This window comes from Canis lupus, chromosome 24 (assembly GCF_003254725.2).
Source record: "Canis lupus dingo isolate Sandy chromosome 24, ASM325472v2, whole genome shotgun sequence".
In the NCBI taxonomy this organism is placed as follows: Eukaryota; Metazoa; Chordata; class Mammalia; order Carnivora; family Canidae; genus Canis; species Canis lupus.
Genome location: NC_064266.1, coordinates 9,321,406 through 9,343,800, shown reverse-complemented (window position 1 = coordinate 9,343,800; position 22,395 = coordinate 9,321,406). Strand labels below are relative to the sequence as shown.

General features: G+C 37.8%; 3 protein-coding genes across 9 annotated transcripts in view; 1 reads left to right on the top strand and 2 right to left on the bottom strand.

The window, feature by feature from the left end:
• NDUFAF5 (NADH:ubiquinone oxidoreductase complex assembly factor 5) overlaps positions 1-22,395 on the top strand; it is a 424,603-nt gene that overhangs the window by 25,050 nt on the left and 377,158 nt on the right. The gene's annotated exons all lie outside the window — the stretch shown is intronic.
• TASP1 (taspase 1) overlaps positions 1-22,395 on the bottom strand; it is a 315,133-nt gene that overhangs the window by 107,247 nt on the left and 185,491 nt on the right. For all 7 annotated transcript variants that reach the window (XR_007405535.1, XR_007405536.1, XM_035705799.2 and 4 more), the window contains one exon: positions 11,279-11,389. Coding sequence is in view for 5 of the 7 variants with exons in the window: in XM_035705799.2 (XP_035561692.2) it covers positions 11,279-11,389 (111 nt within the window). In the remaining 2 variants the exon portion in view is untranslated. The remainder of the gene's footprint in view (positions 1-11,278; positions 11,390-22,395) is intronic.
• On the bottom strand, positions 18,654-19,275 carry LOC112673576 (60S ribosomal protein L23a-like). Its single transcript, XM_035705802.2, has one exon. It carries the CDS (start codon positions 19,272-19,274, stop codon positions 18,654-18,656), a length of 621 nt encoding a protein of 206 aa, XP_035561695.2. The 5' UTR covers position 19,275.

Below are 22,395 nucleotides of genomic sequence, written 5' to 3'. Positions count from 1 at the left end.
GGCGTTTTTTAGTGATATACTTGGATTCCTTTGTCTTCTGTTTTTACATACCTATTACTAGTTTTTGTTTTTTGGTTACCTTTTGGTTTATATATAACATCTTCTACATTTTGGAGTCTATATTAAGTTGATGGGCACTTAAGTTTGAACTCATTATTTACTCCTCTCCTTCCCACATTTTAGGTATATGGTTTCATACTTTACATCCTTTTATTTTGTGAGTCCCTTGACTGATTTTTACAGATATACTTATTTTTACCATTTTTATGCTTCGTACTTTTCTTACTCTTGCTTATGGTCTTTCCTTTCAACTCAAAGAGTCCCCTTTAATATTTCTTGTTAAGCTGGCTTAATACTCACGAACTCCTTTAACTTTTGTTTGTCTGGGAAACCATCTCTCCTTCTATTCTGAATGACAGCTTTGCTGAAGAGTATTCTTGGCTGCAGACTGTTTCCTTTCAGCCCTTTGAATATATCATGTTACTCCTTTCTGGCCTGCAAAGTTTCTGTTAAAAATCAGCTGATAGCCTCAATGGAGGTTTCCCTTGTTTCTAACTGCTTTCTTTTCTCTTGCTGCTTTTAAAATTCTCACTTAACACTACTTTTTGCTATCTTAATTACTGTATGTCTTGGTGTGGACCTCCTTGGCTTGATTTTGTTGGGGGGCGGGGGGGGGGGGCATCTCTATATGTCCTGGATCTGGATTTCTCCTTCCTTCCCCAGATTCAGAAATTTTCAGCTATTATTTCTTCAAATAAATTTTCTGTCCTCTCTTCTTTCTCTTCTCCTTCTGGGATCCCAATAACATGAATGTTATTAGACTTGATGGTGTTATTGAGTTGTTTGGGGGCCTTTTTAAACAGTGAAGCCATCAGTAAAAGCACAAAAATATGAAAAATGTGGCATCAAACAGGCTACAAAAAGGACACTTCTTTACAGTTATGAAAGCTGAGACATGAAGGCAGAGCATCACCTTGTTCACCTCAGCTGAGAATGTGCATGTCAGGTGACTCAAATTTTTCATCACTCTGCATGTGCCTAAAAATGACTGTGAAAGTGCTGGGAGTCCTAATTTTGAAATTACAAATAAGTTTCAGCAAATAGGAAAATTAGTAAATTTGAAATCTGTAAATAATGAAAACAGACTATAGTTACTAAAATGACATACTCTTTGATCTAGTAATTCTACTTCTGGGTAATTACAGATATGCTTTTATATATATGAAATGACATATTTACAAAGATATTCATTGAAGTAGTTTTAATTAGGAAGAAACTGGAAATAGTTAAGTTGCCTATTGGTGGGAGTATACTATATACCATAGTATATAAATAACGATGGTACTCTAGACAGTCGAATACTATGCAACAATTAAAAACAAAGGAAGAAGCTCTACTTGGTAGATATGGAACCACCTACACTGAATATTTTTCAAACTTTCTGACCATGAACCACAATATAACCAAACAAAATTTAAAAGTCTCACACATTGTCACTTAGTAAACATATTTCTATATAAGTGAAATTTCACAAAATAAAACCTACCCTTGGGCAGCCAGGCTGGCTCAGCAGTTTAGTGCTGCCTTCAGCCCAGGGCGTGATCCTGGAGACCCAGGACTGAGTCCTACATCAGGCTCCCTGCATGGAGCCTGCTTCTCCCTCTGCCTGTGTCTCTGCCTCTCTCTCTGTGTCTCTCATGAATAAATAAATAAAATCTCAAATAAATAAACAAACAAACAAACAAACCTACCCTTTTACTTACCATGCATTAGTTTATACTATTGGATTGTTTATATTCTATCCACTGTATTTAAAGGATTCTGCACATGACTCACTAAATTGACGTTAGACCTCATTAATACAACATGCTTCCGTTTGAAAAAATACTGATTTACAAGATACATAGTTTATCTAACATAAAAGGCAAGGTAGAAGGGCACCATGGATGAATACATTTATAAATACACAGTATCTCTCAGGAAAAATATTTTAGGAACTGGCAACAGTAGTTGCGCTACTATAAAGAGAACTGGTTGGTTAAGGGAGTTTAATGGAGAACAACCTATTTTTCACCATATATCCTTTCCTGAAACTTCTGAATTTTGTGTTATTTTGGTTTATTTCCTATTTTTTAAAAATGCCCCTAGGAATCTCAATTACCCTTTTAACCTATGTTATCAAGAAGAATTAATTTCTTCCCTATTTAGATTATGACATTCTGAACTTCTGAAATTTGATGTAATGAGATGTTACCATATATTTTTAATTATCCCTCATGAGAATGCTTTATTATGATGTGAAATGATCTAATGCTTTCAAATTGTTTCATGTCTTGTGACTACCTAAAATATACCAGATCTTATAAAGGGCCACAATTTTATTAAGACCCTACATAAATTTACACTGGACACATTTATTTAAGGCAAAGCCCGTTGTGTTTAAAGATCAATTAAAACAAACAAAAAAAATTATTCCCATTACAAATTTAAAAATTCTAAAACCACTATGAGTTTTTAAAAATGAGTAGAAAACATTTGTTGTCTCAAGGGCAGTTTATCTCACAAACTTTTATAACTGTCTAATTAAATCCTAAATTATACTTAAAACCTGGCAAACGATAGTACAAAATTAGCTCAAATATAGTTACACAAAGGCAAAAAAAAAAAATGAGTAGCATTTCTTATCATGAGTGACATCTAAGTCTATAATTGATTTCTTGATTTTAGGGATTAAATTTGAAATTGTTTCATACATCTAAAATGGAAATTTACATTAAGAGTATTAAGATATGATCCTAATAATAATACAGCAAACTGGGCAGGTGTTATATCATGATACTGGGATTTTTCCTGTGTGATTATCCCACGTAGAGAATCATGAACTGAAGCAACATATAGGATAAATGAATGGTCTGGAGTGACATGTCTGAGCCTGTGAAAGTGTATGTTTCTTTGGCAGTGGCTGGTGACTGTTTACACCTCAACTACTAATTTGAAAAGCCTGTGTTTTAGAAAGCCAAAGCCCAATGGGCACCTGCATGGCTCAGTCAATTGAGCATTCAACTCTGGTTTCAGCTCAGGTTATGATCCCCAGGTCTTGGGATCTAGGCAAGCATTGAGCTCTGCACTCAGTGGGGAGTCTACTCAAGATTCTCTCTTCCTCTTCCCCCTCCTCCCCATTCACTCTGTCTCTAAAATAAATAGATTTTTTTTTTTTTTAAAAAGAAAGAAAGAAAGCCAAAGCCCAGGTACTGTGGAGCTACTGAAAATGACCAGACTATTAAAAGATCTCTATCAGAAAACTTTAAGAACACACAAAGCCATGCTAAAATAGATTCCTAAACATGTGAAAGATAGTCATAGAGATTTGGTAAGTTTCTCTATCAAGTGACTTCACAACACATCATATCACATAAATGTGATGTGGAAAAAAGCCATCAATACCAACTCTGTTCCAGTGCCAGAGAATGGCTTACATAAGATGTGTTGTGCTATGCTCCTCAAGAAAGACATGTTAGAGGTCCCTGGATGGCTCAGTCCTTTGAGCATACAATTTTGTTCCTGGCTCAGGTCGTGATCTCAGGGTTGTAAGATCGAGCCCCACATCAGGCTCCACACTCAGTACTAAGTCTGCTTGTCTCTCTCCCTGTGCTCCTCCTCCTGCTCTCTCTTGCTGTCTCTCAAATAAACAAAATCTTCAAAAAAAAAAAAAATCACAGGCTAATGGTATTACAGGCACATCGAAATGGATTTGCACATAATCTTAGAGGCTAGCCTTTGTGGAAAGTTGCATTTAATACATTAAATGCATTAAATAAATTTACCTACAAGTATAATGCTCAAGAGTGGTTCTACTTTTTAGTCTTGGTGTCCTTCCACTATATAAGATAGCCTTCAGCCCCTACGCAAGGCTTTGGCTCCTGGTGACATTTAAATCACCATCTTCACCAGTTAATATTAGAGCTACAAAATTTCTTTACTAGGGTTGCAAGCAAGTTTTCTCTACCAAGTGGATTCTCTTCTCTAACCAGAGAAGCTCTCAGCCACCCCTTAAAAAAAAAAATTGTTGTTCTCCAATTGTTGTTAACAACCCCCAGCTGCACTGGCTCCTGCACCCATTTAAATCCCCTCTGCCTGGCTTCACATCCAGACTTTCTTGCAAGGAAAACAGAACTTTAAAATCAGAACCATCTTGGGCTGGGCAGTTGCCAAGTCAGCTGCTGCTCCTTAGAATTAGGTGGAATGACTTACCCTTGGACGTTTTGCACAGTGCTTTAAGTTACATCTTACTAAATAAAGATAAGCTCATTTTTAAAAAAAGATGTTATTTATTCATTTGAGACAGACAGAGAGAGAGAGCATGTGCAGGAGGAGAGGAAGGGAGAGAAGAAGCAGACTCCCCACTGAGCGGGGAGCCAGACATGGGACTCGATCCCAGGGCCTGGAGATCACAACCTGAGCCAAAGGCAGACATTCAACCATCTGAGCCACCCGGGCACCCCGATAAGCTCATTTTTAAAATGGGAAGAATGAGGAATTGTAAATAGAAGAGCCACCTCTTATCTCTGTAGTTTTCCCCTGTGGTTAAGTTCTTTATAACCGAGAATGGAGTTTATACAGGGATGCTTTACTGTCCTAACACAGAATCCTTAGGATTCACATCTCGTATGTTCTACTGTGGCCATGAAGTAGCTCTGAGTTGGTTCACCTCTTTGAAAAACTTTCACCACTAAACTGTTTCAGAAGGGATGGAGTTATAGAATCCCAGTTATACTTAGTTATACTAAGCCAAGAAAATAACTATTTTCTCTTTCCAAGGCTCGCTCTGATTTGTTCAAGACTAAAGGATGCTGACTGAAAAGGGAGAGAGGGATGTGGGTCAAATAGTAATTCAGTTCTCTTCCTTTTTTATCTTTTGTTTATTTATTTGTAGATTTATTTATTTGAGAGAGTGTGTGCATGAGCAGGGGGAAGGGACAGAGGGAGAGAGAGAATCTCAAGCAGACTCCCCACTGGCAGACCAGTGTGGGGCTCGATCCCATGACCCGAGCCAAAATCAAGAGTCGGATGCTTAACCGACTGAGCCACTCAGGCACCCTTTTTTATCATTTTATTGTATTAGAAACCACTGGAAATAGGGGCCACTGGCTGGAACATGAAAGTTCTCTGCTGAACAGAAAAGCATTCAGTGAAACAAATTTTTATTGAAACATGATTTCATTCATTCAACAAATATTTTTTTAGGATTTATTTCATGCTAAAATGATCTCTATTACCCTTTGAGCAGATGAAAATTGACTATAAAATTTGTCAAAATGTTTTTCTGAGAGTTTTAGGAGAACCACAGTAATAGGAATTACATAATCACTAGAATTCAACCCATAAATCTTTGTATTCTTTATATCAAATGGAAAATTTTGTGGCCCAAATAAAAATACTACATAGTTAGATTATAGCTAGAACTAATACTTCTTACAATGGACAAAAAAATTACAGATAAACATCTATTTCTAATTTTTAAAAAGTACATTAGTAATATTTAAGGGTAAAAAAAGTTCTTTTATAAAGCAAACAAAGCAAATTATACCATTTGTAATCAACATCTTTTTGTTTTAAAAAACAACTAATTGGGCAGCCCGGGTGGCTCAGCGGTTTAGTGCTGCCTTAAGCCCAGGCCGAGATCCTGGAGACCCGGGATTGAGTCCCACGTCAGGCTCCCTGCATGGAGCCTGCTTCTCCCTCTGCCTGTGTCTCTGCGCCTCTCTGTGTGTGTGTGTCTCTCATGAATAAATAAATAAAATCTTAAAAAAAAATAAAAAAACAATTGTGAAAAATATAAATCTCAGAACACTACCTCAATAGATTAATGCAACCTGTTGTTGAAAAGTTTAAATATCGCATCTGCCTATTTACCTTGCATTTAAGAATAACTACTTAATTTGCTTCTTTCCATCTGATACTTAAATAAGAACCAAAATGCCAGCCTCTATTTTAAGGCTACAGTAAAGATGTAACAATTCCAAAGCATTGCTGAGACACTAAAAAAATACGCTTCTCCCCATCTCCCCGGGTGTTGTATGGAATGCTGTACACCTGAAACTAATATTATATTGTATGCTAACTAATTGGATCTTAAATAAAAATTTAAAAAGAAATGTTTCCAACCGTGACACTAGATGCTCTTATAGAACAAAGTTATTAACATCAGATAAACATCCATCAGTATCTCTTTTCCCACTACCAGCCTAATAGCTAATTTGCTCTCTCTCTGAGAGTTATTTTTATGATCACGTGAGCCCAACAGAATGCCTAGTCATAAGTGCTCATAGCGGCATGTGCCATGAAATGGAAATCAGTGATACTGCTGGGGCCCCCAGAATGAAGCTCCTTTGAAGTGCATGTGTTTATGTGTGCTTGCCAAATTTTTAATGTCAGTAAAACCAAAAGGCGGTTTGGAATTTTAACTTACAGTAAAATGACCTTTTATCTTTTTAATGTTCCAGAAAACATCAACTCAATCTAACATTTTTTTTAACTATAGCATGTTTTGGTAACCGTGACAAGAAGAGCACTTGATAAAGAACTTTGCCTGTTCTATAAAAGGTGGGAGGGAATGCCACCTTTAATTTTAACTGGCAAGTGAAAAATAGTTTAGTTTGATAGATGTAAGTCTAAAATGATAGAATGATTATTCTTTCAAGTAATTATGTAAGAAACTGCAAAAATTCTCACAGAAGAAATCATATAACATACTATTTACATAAAGTCAGGCCCACATGGGGGCTTCAAAGATATGGATAATGGGCAATTTCTTAAGCTGGGTGGCAGGTCCACAGGTGTTCATTTTATTATTATTCTTTATAACTTACAAATTTATTACATTCTTTTAAAAATATATGAAACATTTCATAGTTAAGATGAAAAACAGGGAAAAAAGAGGTAGCTGGACAATTAGAAGCAAGATCATGTACAACACTTAATTATCAGCATAATGAACATATTCCTGGATAGTAAGGAACCTGGAGTTATTCTCTGAGTAAGGTGAGGGTAACTTAATGGAGGAGTAACAATTACCAGATGTGTTCATCAGATGATCAGGCTCTGGCTGGACTATGCACCTCAAATCTTTTTAGGATGAAGGACCCCCAACAGTGGCACAGAGGCCACTGGCTAAACACAGCTTTTTTGCCCCTAAGAGCCCTTATGCTCCCTATTCTGAATTGCTTAAGATTTTCCTTAAATTTATGGAGTCTGTTTCTCATTGATCCCCATACTCACTGCTTCTCAGTAACCATCCTAAGGCAGGGACCCTGAACTTCATTCACAAGGTCTGTCAGGCTCCCAACAGCACTGCAAGGGCAAGTTGTAAGGAGAGAAATGCACCCATATATATAGTAAGATTGGCTGCTTAGGCCATACATTTGCATATATTCTAATTACTTGTTTCCAATTGCAAGTTTAAAACAGAAAAAGATTCATTTTTTTCCCCCACTGGGAGGTTTGATGTGCCTTTGTTTACACAATTATTAACCATATTATGTATTATATACAGCAGCCTCAATAAAGCACTTCTGTACAGGCCTGGAAAGCGTATGTAATTGTACTTTAGCAGGTAAAATATATATTGGGGTTTTTTTTCCCTCTAAAAGCAGAGAGAAAATTAATTCTTTTCAGCTGTTTCACTCCAGAGAGAAGCATTTGCTTTGTGTTAAAGCAGTGATTTGTAGGCTGGGCTTTGCCAGCATCTCATGATCTGAGGAGTGGGAGGTGGAGGGATGGGTGTTGCAAACACATTCACATCCAAACTGTCCTTTTTACAAGGCTGTTTGCAGAGGCTATCTTCTGCAATTCATTTCAACTGTCTCCAAATCTTCTTGTTCCCGGACACTCATCATTATCCAACATTTCCGAGCCATACTGATTTGTGGTTTTATTTTGTTTCTGTTTTTTCAGAGCTTATAAGGATACTTTTTGTGACATTTCATTTTTCTGGAAGAGTATCAATTTAAAATTTCTGCTAAATAATCAATAACAAAATTCCATTTGACACTTAATTCACTCACCTAATAACTAATGGAGCCTATTATGGAGGTTGGTACAAGAACAATAATTGCCCTCAGAGACTCCTTACTCTGGGAAACGAAAAAGGGGTGGTGGAAAGGGAGGTGGGCAGGGGGGGGATGGGGTGACCAGGTGACAGGCACTGAGGGGGGCACTTGACGGGATGAGCATTGGGTGTTATGCTATATGTTGGCAAATCGAACTCCAATAAAAAAATATACAAAAAAAAGAAAGAAAGGTATTTCCTTTCTGATCAAACTTTTCATTACAAAAAAAAAAAAAAAAAAAAAAAATACTTGCCCTCAAATGGTTCACAATCCATTGGTCCACACCAATCCAATGGTGGTGTGATTCTCAGCGGCAGTGGAATTCTGATATTTGGAAAGATACTTTAAACCCCTGGATCCGTCATGTGAGTCACTGGGTCTCAAAGATCTGTGATCTATTCCAGTCAAATAATTGGGCTCAGAAAAAAGCTTAAGAGGTGCTGGCCTAGAGGGAAGGACAGACACTTTAACACATGTCTAGGATGTGTCATGGCAAGTGTTACAAGGGATGCCAATTGCATGTTGCCAAAAAAAAGCACAAGGAAGGAACAAATCACCTGGGGAAAGGGTTTCCAAAGGATCCCATTAAGATTCATATCTGTCCTGGGTCTTTAAAGAAGGAATATAATTGGCCCAAGGCATTCCAAGAACAGGTAAAAGCATGTGAAAGTTACTGGGGGGAGGAGACAGGACCCTCTGGATGAAGACCAAGAAATTTTGAGTGGCCAGAACTGGGGGTGTTGAGGCTGTGCAGAGGAAAAGGACTAACTGGAAATGACAATGAAAGCATGTTCTGGTGTTAGATCTGGGGAGGACTTTCCCATCGAGTCAAGTAGTTCCCATCTATCTTCTAGGGAAATGACCAGCAGAGGCAGGAGTATGTATGCATCCTCAAGAGAAAAAATGAAAACAGGGAGTGACAGTAAGAGATCTAGATTTTGTCTTCAACACACAGAGAAAGTTATTTGACATTTAGCTTAGACATATAGTAAACGAATTACATATACTTATGTGGCCCTTCTTTTGACCACTATCCCTCTGATCTTGGGATTGGTCTCTCTAAGTCACAATTAGGTCAGGTTCTCATTTTTGCCCTTTCTGCTTCAGTGCAGGGCTGCTTCTCTCCTGACTGCCCATTTCTGAGCCCACATTTAGGTTCTCTGGGCTAGCTACAGATGTGTTATTGCAAGAAAAGTCTGGTGACTGTATGGAGGTGGGAGAAGAATAGAGGTAAGGCAGCTAATAAGATGCTCTAGAAAAGAGTGACTAGGGATTGCAAAGTAGGAGGGCACTGATCTCATTTGTCTCATAGGATTCCAAAGAAAAAAACCAGAATCCACTTATGCAATCTGATAGTCTCAGCTGCCTTAAGATGCAAGAGAGCACCTTGATTTGTTATTGTAGCTCTTTAGACAAACTAGAGGCCCATTCAGCAGTGAGAGGATTTAAAAGGTTTGTTAGCCAATTACTTTGGCATAAATTACCCCAAAAGGTAGTGGTTTAAAACTATCTGTTTCTGTGGGTGAGGAATTCAGGAGTAGCTTTGTTGGATGATTCTTGTTCATAGACCTATACTCTCCCTAATGAGATACAGCCAAGAAATCTACGTAAGGCTACAGTCATCTGAAAGTTCATTCAGAACTAAGGCTATTGGCAAGAAGCCCTAGTACCTTGCTGCGTATTGGAAGGCGGTCACAGTTTTTCGCCATGTGGACCTCTCCATAGTGCTGCCTCACTGTCCATACAACATGGCAGCTGGTCTTCCTGAGAGTAAGAAAGCAAGACCTTTTTTGATCTAGCCTCAGAAGTCACACACATAAGAAATGCTTGGTTTTCTAATTTACAGACTCAACTTGTACTACAGCAATTCACAAGAATCATACAATACACATCAGGCACCACCCACGCCTTCTGTAAGAAAAATTTATACAAAGGGTCAAACTATCACAGTTCCTAGGGATGATCTATAACACTTATATTTAAAAAAATGCTTAGGGAAGAATGGATAAATACACAGCAGTGTATCTGTATAATGGAATACCACACAGCAATGAAAATGAATGACTGCCACATGTAACATGGTTAAATCTAACAGGCTTCACACTGGCTGAACATACCAGATACATATAATACATATTCTATGATTCCATTTATATAAAATACAAATCCAAGCGAAACTAATCATGGTGTTAGAAGTCAGCATAGTGGTTCATTTTGGAGAGGTAAAGAATAGAGGTGGTTACCAGGGAGAGTTTGGGGGTTGTAGTAAAGTTCTAGCTCTTATCTGTGTGCTGGTTACTTGGTGGGTTCAGTTTATAATTATTTATCAAGCAGTTGCTATTATAATGTGTATTTTTCTGAATGTATATATAATTAGTTAAAAAGTCAATTAAAAATAACATATAAGGTCCCCTCCTAGCTTATGTGGTACCCTTATGCAAATTTTTAAAAAATGTTCCCTCTGGATGAATGGATGAGAAAAAAGCACCCCAGTGGCACAGGTTCATGCCTTGAGAAATGAAGGACCAGCTGGTTTTAACCCCAGTGGTACACATGGCTAGACACAAAACCACACATCTGGATGGACATCTGCAAATCTGAAAAACACTCACTTGACCCTTCTTCACCACAGCTTTCTGAGGAAGGCAGGACAGATACCCTTATTTTATAGAAAAGAACATGGCATGGAACAGTACAACAGAGGCACAAAGGCGTCATAGCTAATGAGCGATGGAACCAGAACAGACTCCTGACCAGCACCTCTTCACAGGGTTCTGATTCCATGTGGGGAGGGGGAATAGGAAGAAGCTTCTTTCTGTTGGTTATCATGAATGTTGTTATGGGTCAACTCAAATGCTTTGTGGAATACGGCAAGGAACACGGTCTGATGTTCTTAATATTGGGCTAATATTAGTAAATGTTCTAATATTAGTAAAGGTCCTAGGCTATAAGCCCATTTGAAAAATATGTTTTAAGTATCCACTTAAAAATGAATATTCATCTTTTACATGTTTACCTATGTGAAAAGATCAGTAGAACAGACATGTTTAGATAGCAATAGAGCATTTCTGGCCTTCCCATAGATTTACATTATTAACTTAAGAATATAATTATTTCCATGTCTTGAAAAAAAAGGAGAAATACACACATAAGGTATATGTCCAGCTTACCTAGAAGTGTCTGCTTATCTTGGGAGGAGTCAGACTCTGCAGAACATCTGCAAGTTCGGAGAACAATCACTCCTCCAAGCACACCATCCTCACTGGCCAGGAAAGGTGAACCTAGGCAGAAATGGCAAATGGTCATTTTTTTCAGTGAATTCTACTTTTTTCATTTTCAATTTTCATTTGATTACAGGAACAAAAATGTGGCATGAATAAGATCTTGAAAGATGCCCATTTTCTGACAATCACTGTTGTTCGTACCTTGTATAGGCTTGATGGTAAAAGCAGGCTTATGCCTGAACAGGAGCCATTTGGCAAAGACAATCCCAGATGCCGCCAAGAAGACTTGAGTGGGGGGTGGAGTGTGCATTACACTCAGAATGGAATTGGAAACACTACCAGATTAAAGGACGAAAACACAAATACAGGAAAAAATGCTCAGCAAGTCTCTTTGATCAGTTCTTAGGGATCACTTACCAGGCTCTCCCTGCTGTCAGGAGCATGCCACCAAAAGCTTTGATTTACTACCTTAAATTCAATTTTAAACAATAAGCCACAAACTTTATTACAAACATTTAAAAATGATCCTGATGGTTTACACAAATAAGGGTGAAACTGTATTTCTATTATGAGAGTCTGGTGGTTAGAAACAACCAGGCCCCTTTAGGATCCCACACACTGAACCATTGTGAGCATTTCAAGAACACTACATTTTAAAACCCCTCATTTTTTCTCCCCAAGGACATCTTCTTCGAACATCTGGCATAGCAAGTAAGCACGTGGGGAACAAATGCAAAATTAACCCAAGTACTATCAAAGAAAGTAGTAAAAATAAAAACCAACCAAATTGGATTTGAGGAAGCTTCTGGTTAAACTTAGTAGATTAAACACATATATTTATCTCCGCTCCTTCCAAAGGCATGGCCCAATGAGGACAGAGAGAAATGCAAACAAGAAAAAAATTGACCTTTTAGAAAATGAATAGAAAATAGACATTAGTTGGCTCACCTAGTAAGCTGAAAAAAAGCTGAAACCTAAGCTTTCATGGAGGAACAGGGTTGAAATTAGGGGGCAGGGGCACCTATAAGAAATCATCCAGTTTTGTCATGAAACCCAAAAGGAATCAGAAATTGGAAGCTTCACGTTCTCTGAAGGCAGGGATTCAGGGTGGGACTAAAATGAAGATGGTTGGTTTAGAGTATCCAAAAAGACCCTCTACACCAGGTGTCAGTAAGCTATGACTTGTTTGGTTTACAACCTGTTTTTGTAATGTCTAAAACTAAGAGTGTTTATTTTTCAATTTAAAGGGATATATATATATATATATATATATATTTTTTTTTTTTAATGACGAGAAGGAGAATATGTAGTAGAGACCATGATATAGCCCAAAAAGTCTAAAATCTTTACTTTCCAGCCCTTTAAAGAAATAGTTGGCCAACTCCTAATCTAAAGCCTCAGATTTCTGCATGGAGAGAAAGTTACTTCTTCCTAACCCAGGAGATGCCAGGATATTTACTCTCTAGAGAGGATGAACCAGAGGAACTTGAGTCTTGGAGGCATCAGATTTAGTACAAGGCAGGAGAGAGGCTCCACAGTGAATATAGGAAGTGGAAGTCTTAATGCTAAACAGTGAAATAACCAGCTCCTTTACCCACAGGCTCCCAGAATACAAGAAGTCAGGCTGATATCCTCCAAACAAAATATTGGATAATTCCTTTTCAGCCACACAACCAGCTCAAGAATAAAGACCTACCTGAGAGACCCTAAGAAAAATTTGCCTTATGGTAAGGGCTTCTAGATGACAAGTGTGACTCTTTCAGGTTTTCAGTTTAGCTTCTTGGTATTTAACTGTTAAACAGTATAGACAACCTAGGATTACAAGTTGTTTTAGTTAGGCCTCTAGAAAAGACAGAGACCAAAACAAAAAAGCAACACAGAGAACTTATGCAAATGACTGAGCAAAAGAAAAGTAACAGAGAGAGAGAGAGAGAGGGAGAGAGGGAGAGAGAGAGAGAGAGAAATCAGAACAACAGGCCAGAAGGTCCAATACCTGAATAATAGGAGTTTCAAAACAAGGGACTAGAAGAAATGAAATTTCAAAGAAATAATTCAAAAATAAAAAAGAATTGAAAGGTAAGTGCTTGGACTAAAAGTTTCATCAACCTCCCAGAACAATTCATGAAAAGAAAAAAAAGAGTGCCATGTACATATATCAAAATATTGAAGAAACAGAGAAAAGTCTACAAATTTCTAAGTGGGGAAAAAAAAGTCACCTGGAAAGCAAGGGGATCATAATAGCATCAGGCTTTTTTTTTTTTTAAGATTTTATTTATTTATTCATGAGAGAGAGAAAGAGACACAGGCAGAGGGAGAAACAGGCTCCATTCAGGGAGCCCAGCATGGGACTCAATCCTGGGTCTCCAGGATCATGCCCTGAGCCAAAAGCAGTGCTAAACTGCTGAGTCACCCGGGCTGCCCCCTCCCCTTTTTTTAAGATTTTGTTTATTTATTCATGAGAGACACACACTGGGGGGGGGGGGGGGGCATGAGATTTTTCAATATAACACTGGAAACTAGAATATTAGAAGAAACCTTCAAAATGCTGAAGGAAAATTATTTCCAACCTAGAATTCTATACTAGGCTAAAATGTCAGTCAAGTGTGAAAACAGAATAAAGGTCTACAAAGTCTCAAAGAATTCACTTCCCACATTTTTCTCAGAAAGCTATAGGATGAACATGCCTTGGCAAAGTGAAGGAATAAGACACATAGGAAAAAGAAAATATGATCTGGAAACAGGGATCCAAAATAAGAGAACACAAAAAGATTCCCAGATGGCATGCAGCTTTGCAGGAGGCTTAGAGTGGACAGTCCAAATTGAAGCAGGAAGCCAAAGGAAGCTCAAAAGATATATCCAAGGGAAAAAAAGTCAAACTTACAGAATATATGTTGGGTTTGAAATTATTTAGAGGAAATGTTCCAGATTTTGAGGGAAGTTTGACAATCAAGACTGACTGGTATTAAAAAACAAACAAAAAGAAACCTAAACAATAATGATGTAAATATTAACTACAGAAAAAATATGTAGCCCAGTTAGCAACAGCTAGGGTCAAAGATATAAGCTCGCAATACTGATGAGCTTAAATAAATAAATAAATAAATAAATAAATAAATAAATAAATAAATAAAAGTGGTGTGGGGTGGGGGGACATAATACACTGAAAGGAGGAATGGTACATGTAATATGTATAGGTTTGGGACTGGAAATAGAGGGAAATTAAATCCTTGCCTTCCCTGGTATAAATATGAAGATATCTTAATTTGATATACAAATAATATCCAAAATTGAAAACTGAAGGAATAGTAGTACAAGTGTGTTATGTTGAATTACAGATTTAAGTTTTAAAAGAAATAGTTAATAAGAGTTAAAAGTAACAGCCTTAGGGGAGAGGAAGCTGGGGATTGTAATTGGAACAGGGAACTACTCATTTTCATTTTAAGTCTGGGGTATTTTTTGTCTTTTTAAACCACTTGTTTTGCCGTGCAAAGAAAACACAACACAAATTTAAACTGCGGGAATTGGACTAAATTTTTTAAAGAAGGGGGAAGGAGACGGGAACTTCACAGTCATTGAGAAACTCGTGCATCAGGACTTGGTTCTATGCTTTCATGTTCTATAGTTTAATTTTCAGAACCACCGAAGGGGGTCAGAGCAAATCTCCCAAAATGTGTCATTTTGGCATGTGGTCTGTTTTGACCTGAAGGCAATTGAGACCCTGTGGGCTCAAGAGAAAGTTTTTACCTCACCCTTAACTACCTAGAAGAACAGAAATTGGAGGTCTTTCCCAGAATTAGAATTATCACCAGGGATAAATTTTATCTGAATAACCCCTCTGTATGGCAGGGCAAATATCTAATTATAAACATCTGTTCTTCTTATTGCTTGTGAATTGCTCTCCTCCCCCTTGAAGCCTCAAGCCTTAGCTCAGCATGGCATAAATATCTCATTTTACCTTTCTGTCTTTGAACTCCTCAAGTATAAGTTGAGAAGTATAAGTTGTATGTATGAAATTAAATTTGATTTTCTCTTATAAATCAGTCTCACATCAATTTAATCCTTAAAGCAGCTGGAAGAACCTTTGAAGGATAGAGGAAAATATTTTCTCCCCAACACCACGTACTATGAACTATTTTTATGTTGTAGATGAAGAACCTAAGGTTCAGAGAGGTTCAATGCCTTGCCATAGTCATACTACAGTTGAGCTGAGTATATGGTTTTCCCTCATGTCTCTCTGAGCCCATAATCCTTGCTTGCTTTGCAGCAATGCCTCTCAGGGAACAGGAAACTCCAGATAAGTTCACATTCCAACTGCTGCTAGAAACTTCCACCCCACCAGCACTCAAACTATTGACACCTCTAGAATTGGTCCTTTCCCTACCAAATCCAGGAACTTCTCCTAGGTCCCTAACCACTCATCCAAGCTTAAAACGCTCTAACTCTCCCCTCTTTGATGACTCAACACATGAAACCATGTGAAATTCCAACAGTTTTCCCTATGACTGTACTTGTGCTAGGCTCTGCCCCTTCATTTCCACTGACAAGACCCTCAATGTACTCTCATTGTACTGAAAACATTGCAGTAGGCTCCCTGCTCCAGTCATTCAAATCTGTAAATTAATTAATTCAATAAATATGTACAATGTGCCAGGACTCTTCTAGGCACTGGGGATATAGCAATGAAAAAAAAAAATGAAGTCCTTGCTCACATCTAGTTGGACAGGTTAGGGGATAAGTAAACTTAAAAGTCAATAAAGAACTTCATGAAGTTCTTGATAAGCACTGTGAAGAAAACGAATCCTGGTAAAGGACAGAAGGTGTGACTCAATGCAGGGTCTATTTCACATCAACAATGAGGAAAATTCTCTTGTGTTAAGGAACTAACCATGTAAAGACCTGGGGGAAGAACATTCTAGGCAGATGAACAAGCAAAAGTAGAGACCTTAGGTGAGAAGGAACCTAGGTGTTCAAGAAATATAAGGAGATTAGAATGGTAAGAGCTGAGTGAAGGAGAGGGAAGAGAGGGCAGAACATGAACTCAGAGTGGCAAGGCCAGGTCACTTAGGGTTACAAAAGACCTTGTGGGTACATTAAGGAGTTTGGATTTTACTGCAAGTGTGATAAAAAGATTATGAAATCTTTAACATGACAATGATAGTTTTTGTTTGCACTTGCAAAAGGTTAATCTGTAGTATGGAATGGATTGGTAGGGCAAGCATGGAAGCAGCAAGTCACTAAAGAAGCTGCAGTTGCAGCCCAACTGACAAATAACAGTGGCTTAGGTGAGCCTGCTGGCAGTGGAGACTGTCAGTAGAAAGTGGGTCTGGGATATACTCTGCAAGTAGAACCAAAAGGGCTGTTCGTAGAATGAATATGGGGACATGGGAAACAGAGACATCAAAGTTTACTCTAATAAGAAATATGCACCCCAGCTATGATTACATCATAAACCATTCAAAAACTTTCAATGGCATTCAAGTGTCCACAGAACAATGTCCCAACACCTTAGCCTGGCATAGCCCTCCTCTCTCTTCGAAACCTTATCTATTTATTTTTACACAAAAAATGCTTTAGCCAAATTGAACTTCCTGTATCCCATTTTTTTTCCAAGATTTCATCCTAGGCCCGTTGAACAGTTATGAACTGTTCTTCCTGAGTCCCTTTCTCTCCATGAACTGAATCTATCCTTCTGTGCCTTTTATACAGACACAGCTCTCTACAGTGAGGGTATTTCACCAGTAGAGTGCCTTTAGTGATTAATGAAATGCTCCCACTTATTCACTGCCTTCTCCGATCTCCAATCTCCTCAACACACTGTACACACACACACACACACACACACACACACACACTCCCACTAACATCACTGCAATGTGGCATTGAGGATGACAAGACAGGGTGTTAATGCAATGAAAGGTGATGGAGGCCCCAGGGCACCATGAAAGCTACATCAGAACTCCTCACTCTTAGTATGCATCCATTCAATAATTTAATGAAACAATGATTAGAATATATTTGAAGATTTCAAATTTTTCATGGAAAGTACTCAGATTTCATATTATCACTGTAATGTTTAAAAAATACTGACTCAGACAGAAGGCCTTGTTTTGAGTCTCGGGGCAGTAACTATGTCTTTCTACGAAAGACATATTTTTTTAAACATCTATGCTTCAGTTTTTTAGATTATAAATTATGGATATTAAAAGACATCTTTCTGGTTGTTGTAAGGACTGAATTATATATATGAACTCTGCAACCTCTGAAGAGTTATCTAAACATTTGGTGGTAATAACAATGATGGTAGGAAGACACTTCAGCATTTTGCTGGTTCTCAAAAATTGTCATGTTGAACAAGATCTATTACTGTACCTATTTGGTTAACCTTCCACAACAATCAGAACCAGTATTCAACTGATATTCAGTGGTGGTGATAGGGTATCAATTTTCATTCACCCTAATAAAATGTCCCTAACAGATTCTTTAAATATTCAAATGCAAAACTATTATGGAATAAAAGTATAATTATAGATGGTAAGAGAAATAGTTACTGTAATCAAATGTATGTAACCTGAATATTCATTTAAATTATAAACCCATACTGTAAACAAATGAGACATCTACTTACTAAATTTGTGCCATAATTTTTAAGGATGAAGAATTTGAACAAACTTGAAAGGAAAATCATTATAAGTATTAAAGTAGAGAATTTAATAGGAATATTAATCCATATTCTTTTGATTGCTAATACTAGAATCTTAATTAAAATGATCTTCAGTAAAAAGGAGGATTTGCTGGTTCATAAAATCCAATCGTAGGGATATGATGGGTTTTAGTAACAGCTGGAAATAGCTCTCTATGGATAGTAATACCCATCAATAGTTCCAGGCTATATTCCTGACAATTTTCACCACCAGGGACTACCTCTTTTTCAGTTTTAACATTCTCAGGGGGCATCAGTTGGATGTAAGAAAATTAAAAAACTTGACTAGCCTGGCTTTAGTCAGGGATTAAGCCTAGAACAATCAATTGTGACCAAGAGGCTAGTGGAGTGAAGTCATGGATAGACAGACAAATCCACAGAGGTCCAGAAAACACAAATGAATAGAACACTAGGCCACAGAACCAGGAAATAAGGATCCCATATCTGGTGCGGTCTACTTGAAATTAATCAAGCCACTTTATCTCTCTGAACTTTGCTTTCTTGTTTCATCTGAAAAATTGGGAAACTGGACAAATAATCTCTAATATTTCTACCAGTTCTAATAGGTAGGAGTATTTTCAGTTTTAGAGATTTATGTCTACCCACAGCAGCAACCAGCCATTACCTGATGCCAGCAAGACAAAACATTAAAGCTCCTTTTTTTTTATGGTGAAAAAATTTATATTTAGATTTATAGCCAGCTGGACTCAGTTTAGATGATCCCAATTTGTTGGCAACATCCAAAGCATCATAGTCAGGAGCCAGTCGAACATATGCTTTCTTCTCTCCATCAGGCCTGATCAAGGTGTTGACCTTGGCCACATCAATGTCATAGAGCTTCTTCACAGCCTGTTTGATCTGGTGCTTATTGGCCTTGACATCCACAATGAACACAACTGTGTTGTTGTCTTCTATTTTCTTCATGGCTGACTCAGTAGTTAAGGGGAACTTGATGATGGCATAGTGATCAAGCTTGTTTCTCCTGGGGGCGCTCTTTCGAGGATATTTGGGCTGCCTTCCGAGACACAGGGTCTTGGGTCGTTGGAATGCAGGTGACGTGCGGATCTTTTTTTTGTGACTGTGCACGGCTTTCAGCACCGCTTTCTTAGCTTTTAAAGCCTTTGCTTTGGCTTCGGCTTTGGGAGGGGCAGGGGCTTCCTTCTTCGCCTTTGGGGCCATCTTCATGAAAGGGCCATTAAAGCTCCTTTTGCAAAACCTGGTACAATGCTTCCTCTTCAACATGTGAGGACTTATCAAAGAGTGATTCCGTAGCCAGAAGGCAGCTGCTAGTGTTCCACCTTCTCATTACACTTAACAAAGAACCTCTGTCTTTCAAATACATTTCTGCACATCACTTTTTCTTTTTAAAGTGCATATGCCAAATCACTTGAACGTCATTTTCTCTTAGAGGAATTACACACGTATTGAGAAAAAGAATTGGAGAGAGACAAAGATGGCTTGAAGGTCAGATGAGCAAGAAAATGGAGGACTGAGAAATAATAATGCTCCCCTGCTGTAAACACATACCTCTAACTCTAAAAGAACAAGAGAGATTATTATAAATATTCTTTAAACATAAAAGTATATACTTCTTGGAAGACCAAGGATCTTTCTTCTAAAGATGCACTTGAGTTAGTCTTTTCTGGATCTGAAGTATAAGCAGAACGACATGAAGACTACATAACATAATTAGAGGAGCCAATCACTATGTTCGGAAGCATTAGCTCCATTAATGAAGTGCCACTACATTTTGCCTTTGAAAAGAAATCTACAAGATCATCGCCATCATCCTATTAGATGTATATTAACTGCACTCTATCATTTCCTGCTCCAACAAAAATCCTGATATAATGATTATTACTATATTCATTTGACAGATGAGAAACCAAATCAAAAGAGAAAAAATCTGATGCACAGGGTGGTAAATGACAGGCTTTCAGCAAACAAAGAGGAAGTGGGGATCACAACACTAACTGCTCACCCAGATCCTTGCACTACAAACCTTGAAGACTATTCCTATTCCATCTCTACCACAGTGCATGGTATCATCGTTATGTCCAGTTTTCTGGTGGTTTTTAAACATAGTTTTAAAGACTCTAATTCAAGTCTTTAAAAAGAAGAGTTGAATGTGGCCAATGACCCTTTTGAAGTACCTTATCTACCATAATTTGAAAGATAGAAAAAGTTAACCTGTTTCAGAACATAAAATTCCAAAGTATAATGAGAACCTAAACATATCAGAGAGACAGTCAGTCTGTGGATAAATTTATCGATTCTGCCCATAAATATTACAAGTAAGAAACCAAACTTAGAGCACCTGGGTGGCTAAGTTGGTTAAGTGTCTGCCTTCAACTCAGGTCATGATCCCAGGGTCCTGAGATTGAGGTCCACATTGGGCTCCCTGCTCAGCCAGGAATCTGTTTTTCCCTCTCCTTCTGCAACACGCCCCCCCCCCCCACACACACACACACAACTGATGCTCTCTCACTTCCTCTTTCTCAAATAAATAAAATCTTAAAAAAAAAAATAAACCAAATTGAATCCATTAAAAAGCTTCTGTTCCTTGGTTTAACCAATCACAGAATATAGTCATCTAATACAGCCCTAAAAATAAGAGTTTTTGGGGTTTTTTTTTTTTTTTTTTAAGTTTGACATGGGGTCTCTGTTCTCAAGAGAGTAATTTAGCTAAGGAGAAAGACAATACACTTCAGAAATCATACCCACAGTCATAAAATAAGTAAGTAAGTCACGGGCCTGTAATGTACAACATGGGGATCACAGTTAATAATATTATATTATATATTTGAAGTTGCCCAGAGTAAGCCTTAAAAGAAAAAAATTATAACTATATATGGTGACAGATGTTAACTAGGCTTATTACAGACATAATTTTGTAATATATATAATCAAATCAGTATGTTACACACCCAAAACTAATATAATGTTATATGTCAATTATACTTCATTAAAAAATCATAAAGCAATTCAAGAAGAATCAGTAGGTATCTTCTTTTCCTGAATATTACAGCTCAGCGTTCTATTTGCTGGTGGAGGTATCTGGAATTCCACAAGCTCACCCTTACATAGCAATGACAGGATGAAAAATGTGAATCTCTGACAAAAAGCAAGTAAGAATGGCCTACAGACAACCAGAAGATTCACTGGATGGGAAACCAAATGGTCCAGTTTTCCAGCCCTGGTCCTGGTACATTCCATGTTAACTTTTACAAGTAAGAAGAGGATTCTCTACTCTCACACTCTACCAAGTCACCTCAAGCTAATGGGGAATACAAAGAACACCTTTCCCCCACAGCTAGTTATCATCTAACTTCAATTTCCAGGAGTGTCACAAGGCAGAGAGGCCAGAATGGTGATAGTGGCAGAAGAGAGGGATCCAGACTGGGCAAGCTGTCCTCAGTGGGGACAGGGTGTGGTGGTATAGATCATAATTACTTATTAATACTAGACTAGAAGCCATGAATTTGAATATAACATTCATTCAACTAATATTTTATATTTCATCTTCACCTTTAAACATTTAAGCCTCTACTCTGTGTCAAGACTGTATGGGTCCCTAGGTATTCAGTGATTAAGATGAAAATCTGTGCCCCCAGGTGCTATGGTCTGAATGTTCGTATCCTTCCAAATTCACATGTTGAAAAATGCCTAACATGACGGTATTAGAAAATCGGGCCTTTGGAAAATGATTAGTGCCCTTACAAAAGAGACCCAAGACAGATTCTTTGCCCTTTCTGCCATGTTAGGTTATAATGAGAAGTCTGCAATCCAGAAGAGGGCTCTCCCCGGACCATGCTGGCACCTTGATCTTGGATTTCCAGCCTCCAGAACTGTGAGAAATAATTTTCTGTTGTGTATAAGCCACCCAACCTGTGGTAGTTTGTTCTAGCAGCCTAAATGGACTAAGATATCAAGTCATCTATGATAAGATAGACTATACACAAATATAATCAGTGCAAGAAAGGTAAATCAAGCAACATAAGGGAGATACAGTGCTAAGGTGGGTTCAGAGGGAGAGAGCATTTTAATCAGAATGGTCCGGGACAGCTTCCCTGATGGTGACAGTTGAGGAGAAAAATCCAAGCAACTGAGAGAACAGTAATTCATGTACTGGGTTCCTAAAGTAACAACATTTCTGGTACAGTAAAGAAATATATTTCAAAAAAAAAAAAAGAAATATATTTCCATGTGTAGTCATGCCTAACAAACCAAGAATAATATTACTTGTTTTAAATCAAGAGAAACAGGGCTGGTATTCAGCTGATTGTTAAAAGACTGCTGTTCTTATTGGCTGTTAACTCTCTTGACGATGCCCTGACAAAAGGCAAAGTTTTAATTCACTACT

What these genes read in the sequence shown, in the direction of transcription:
- LOC112673576 (XM_035705802.2), bottom strand. Translation starts at nt 19,274, where the DNA reads ATGTTGAAGAGGAAGCATTGTACCAGGTTTTGCAAAAGGAGCTTTAAT.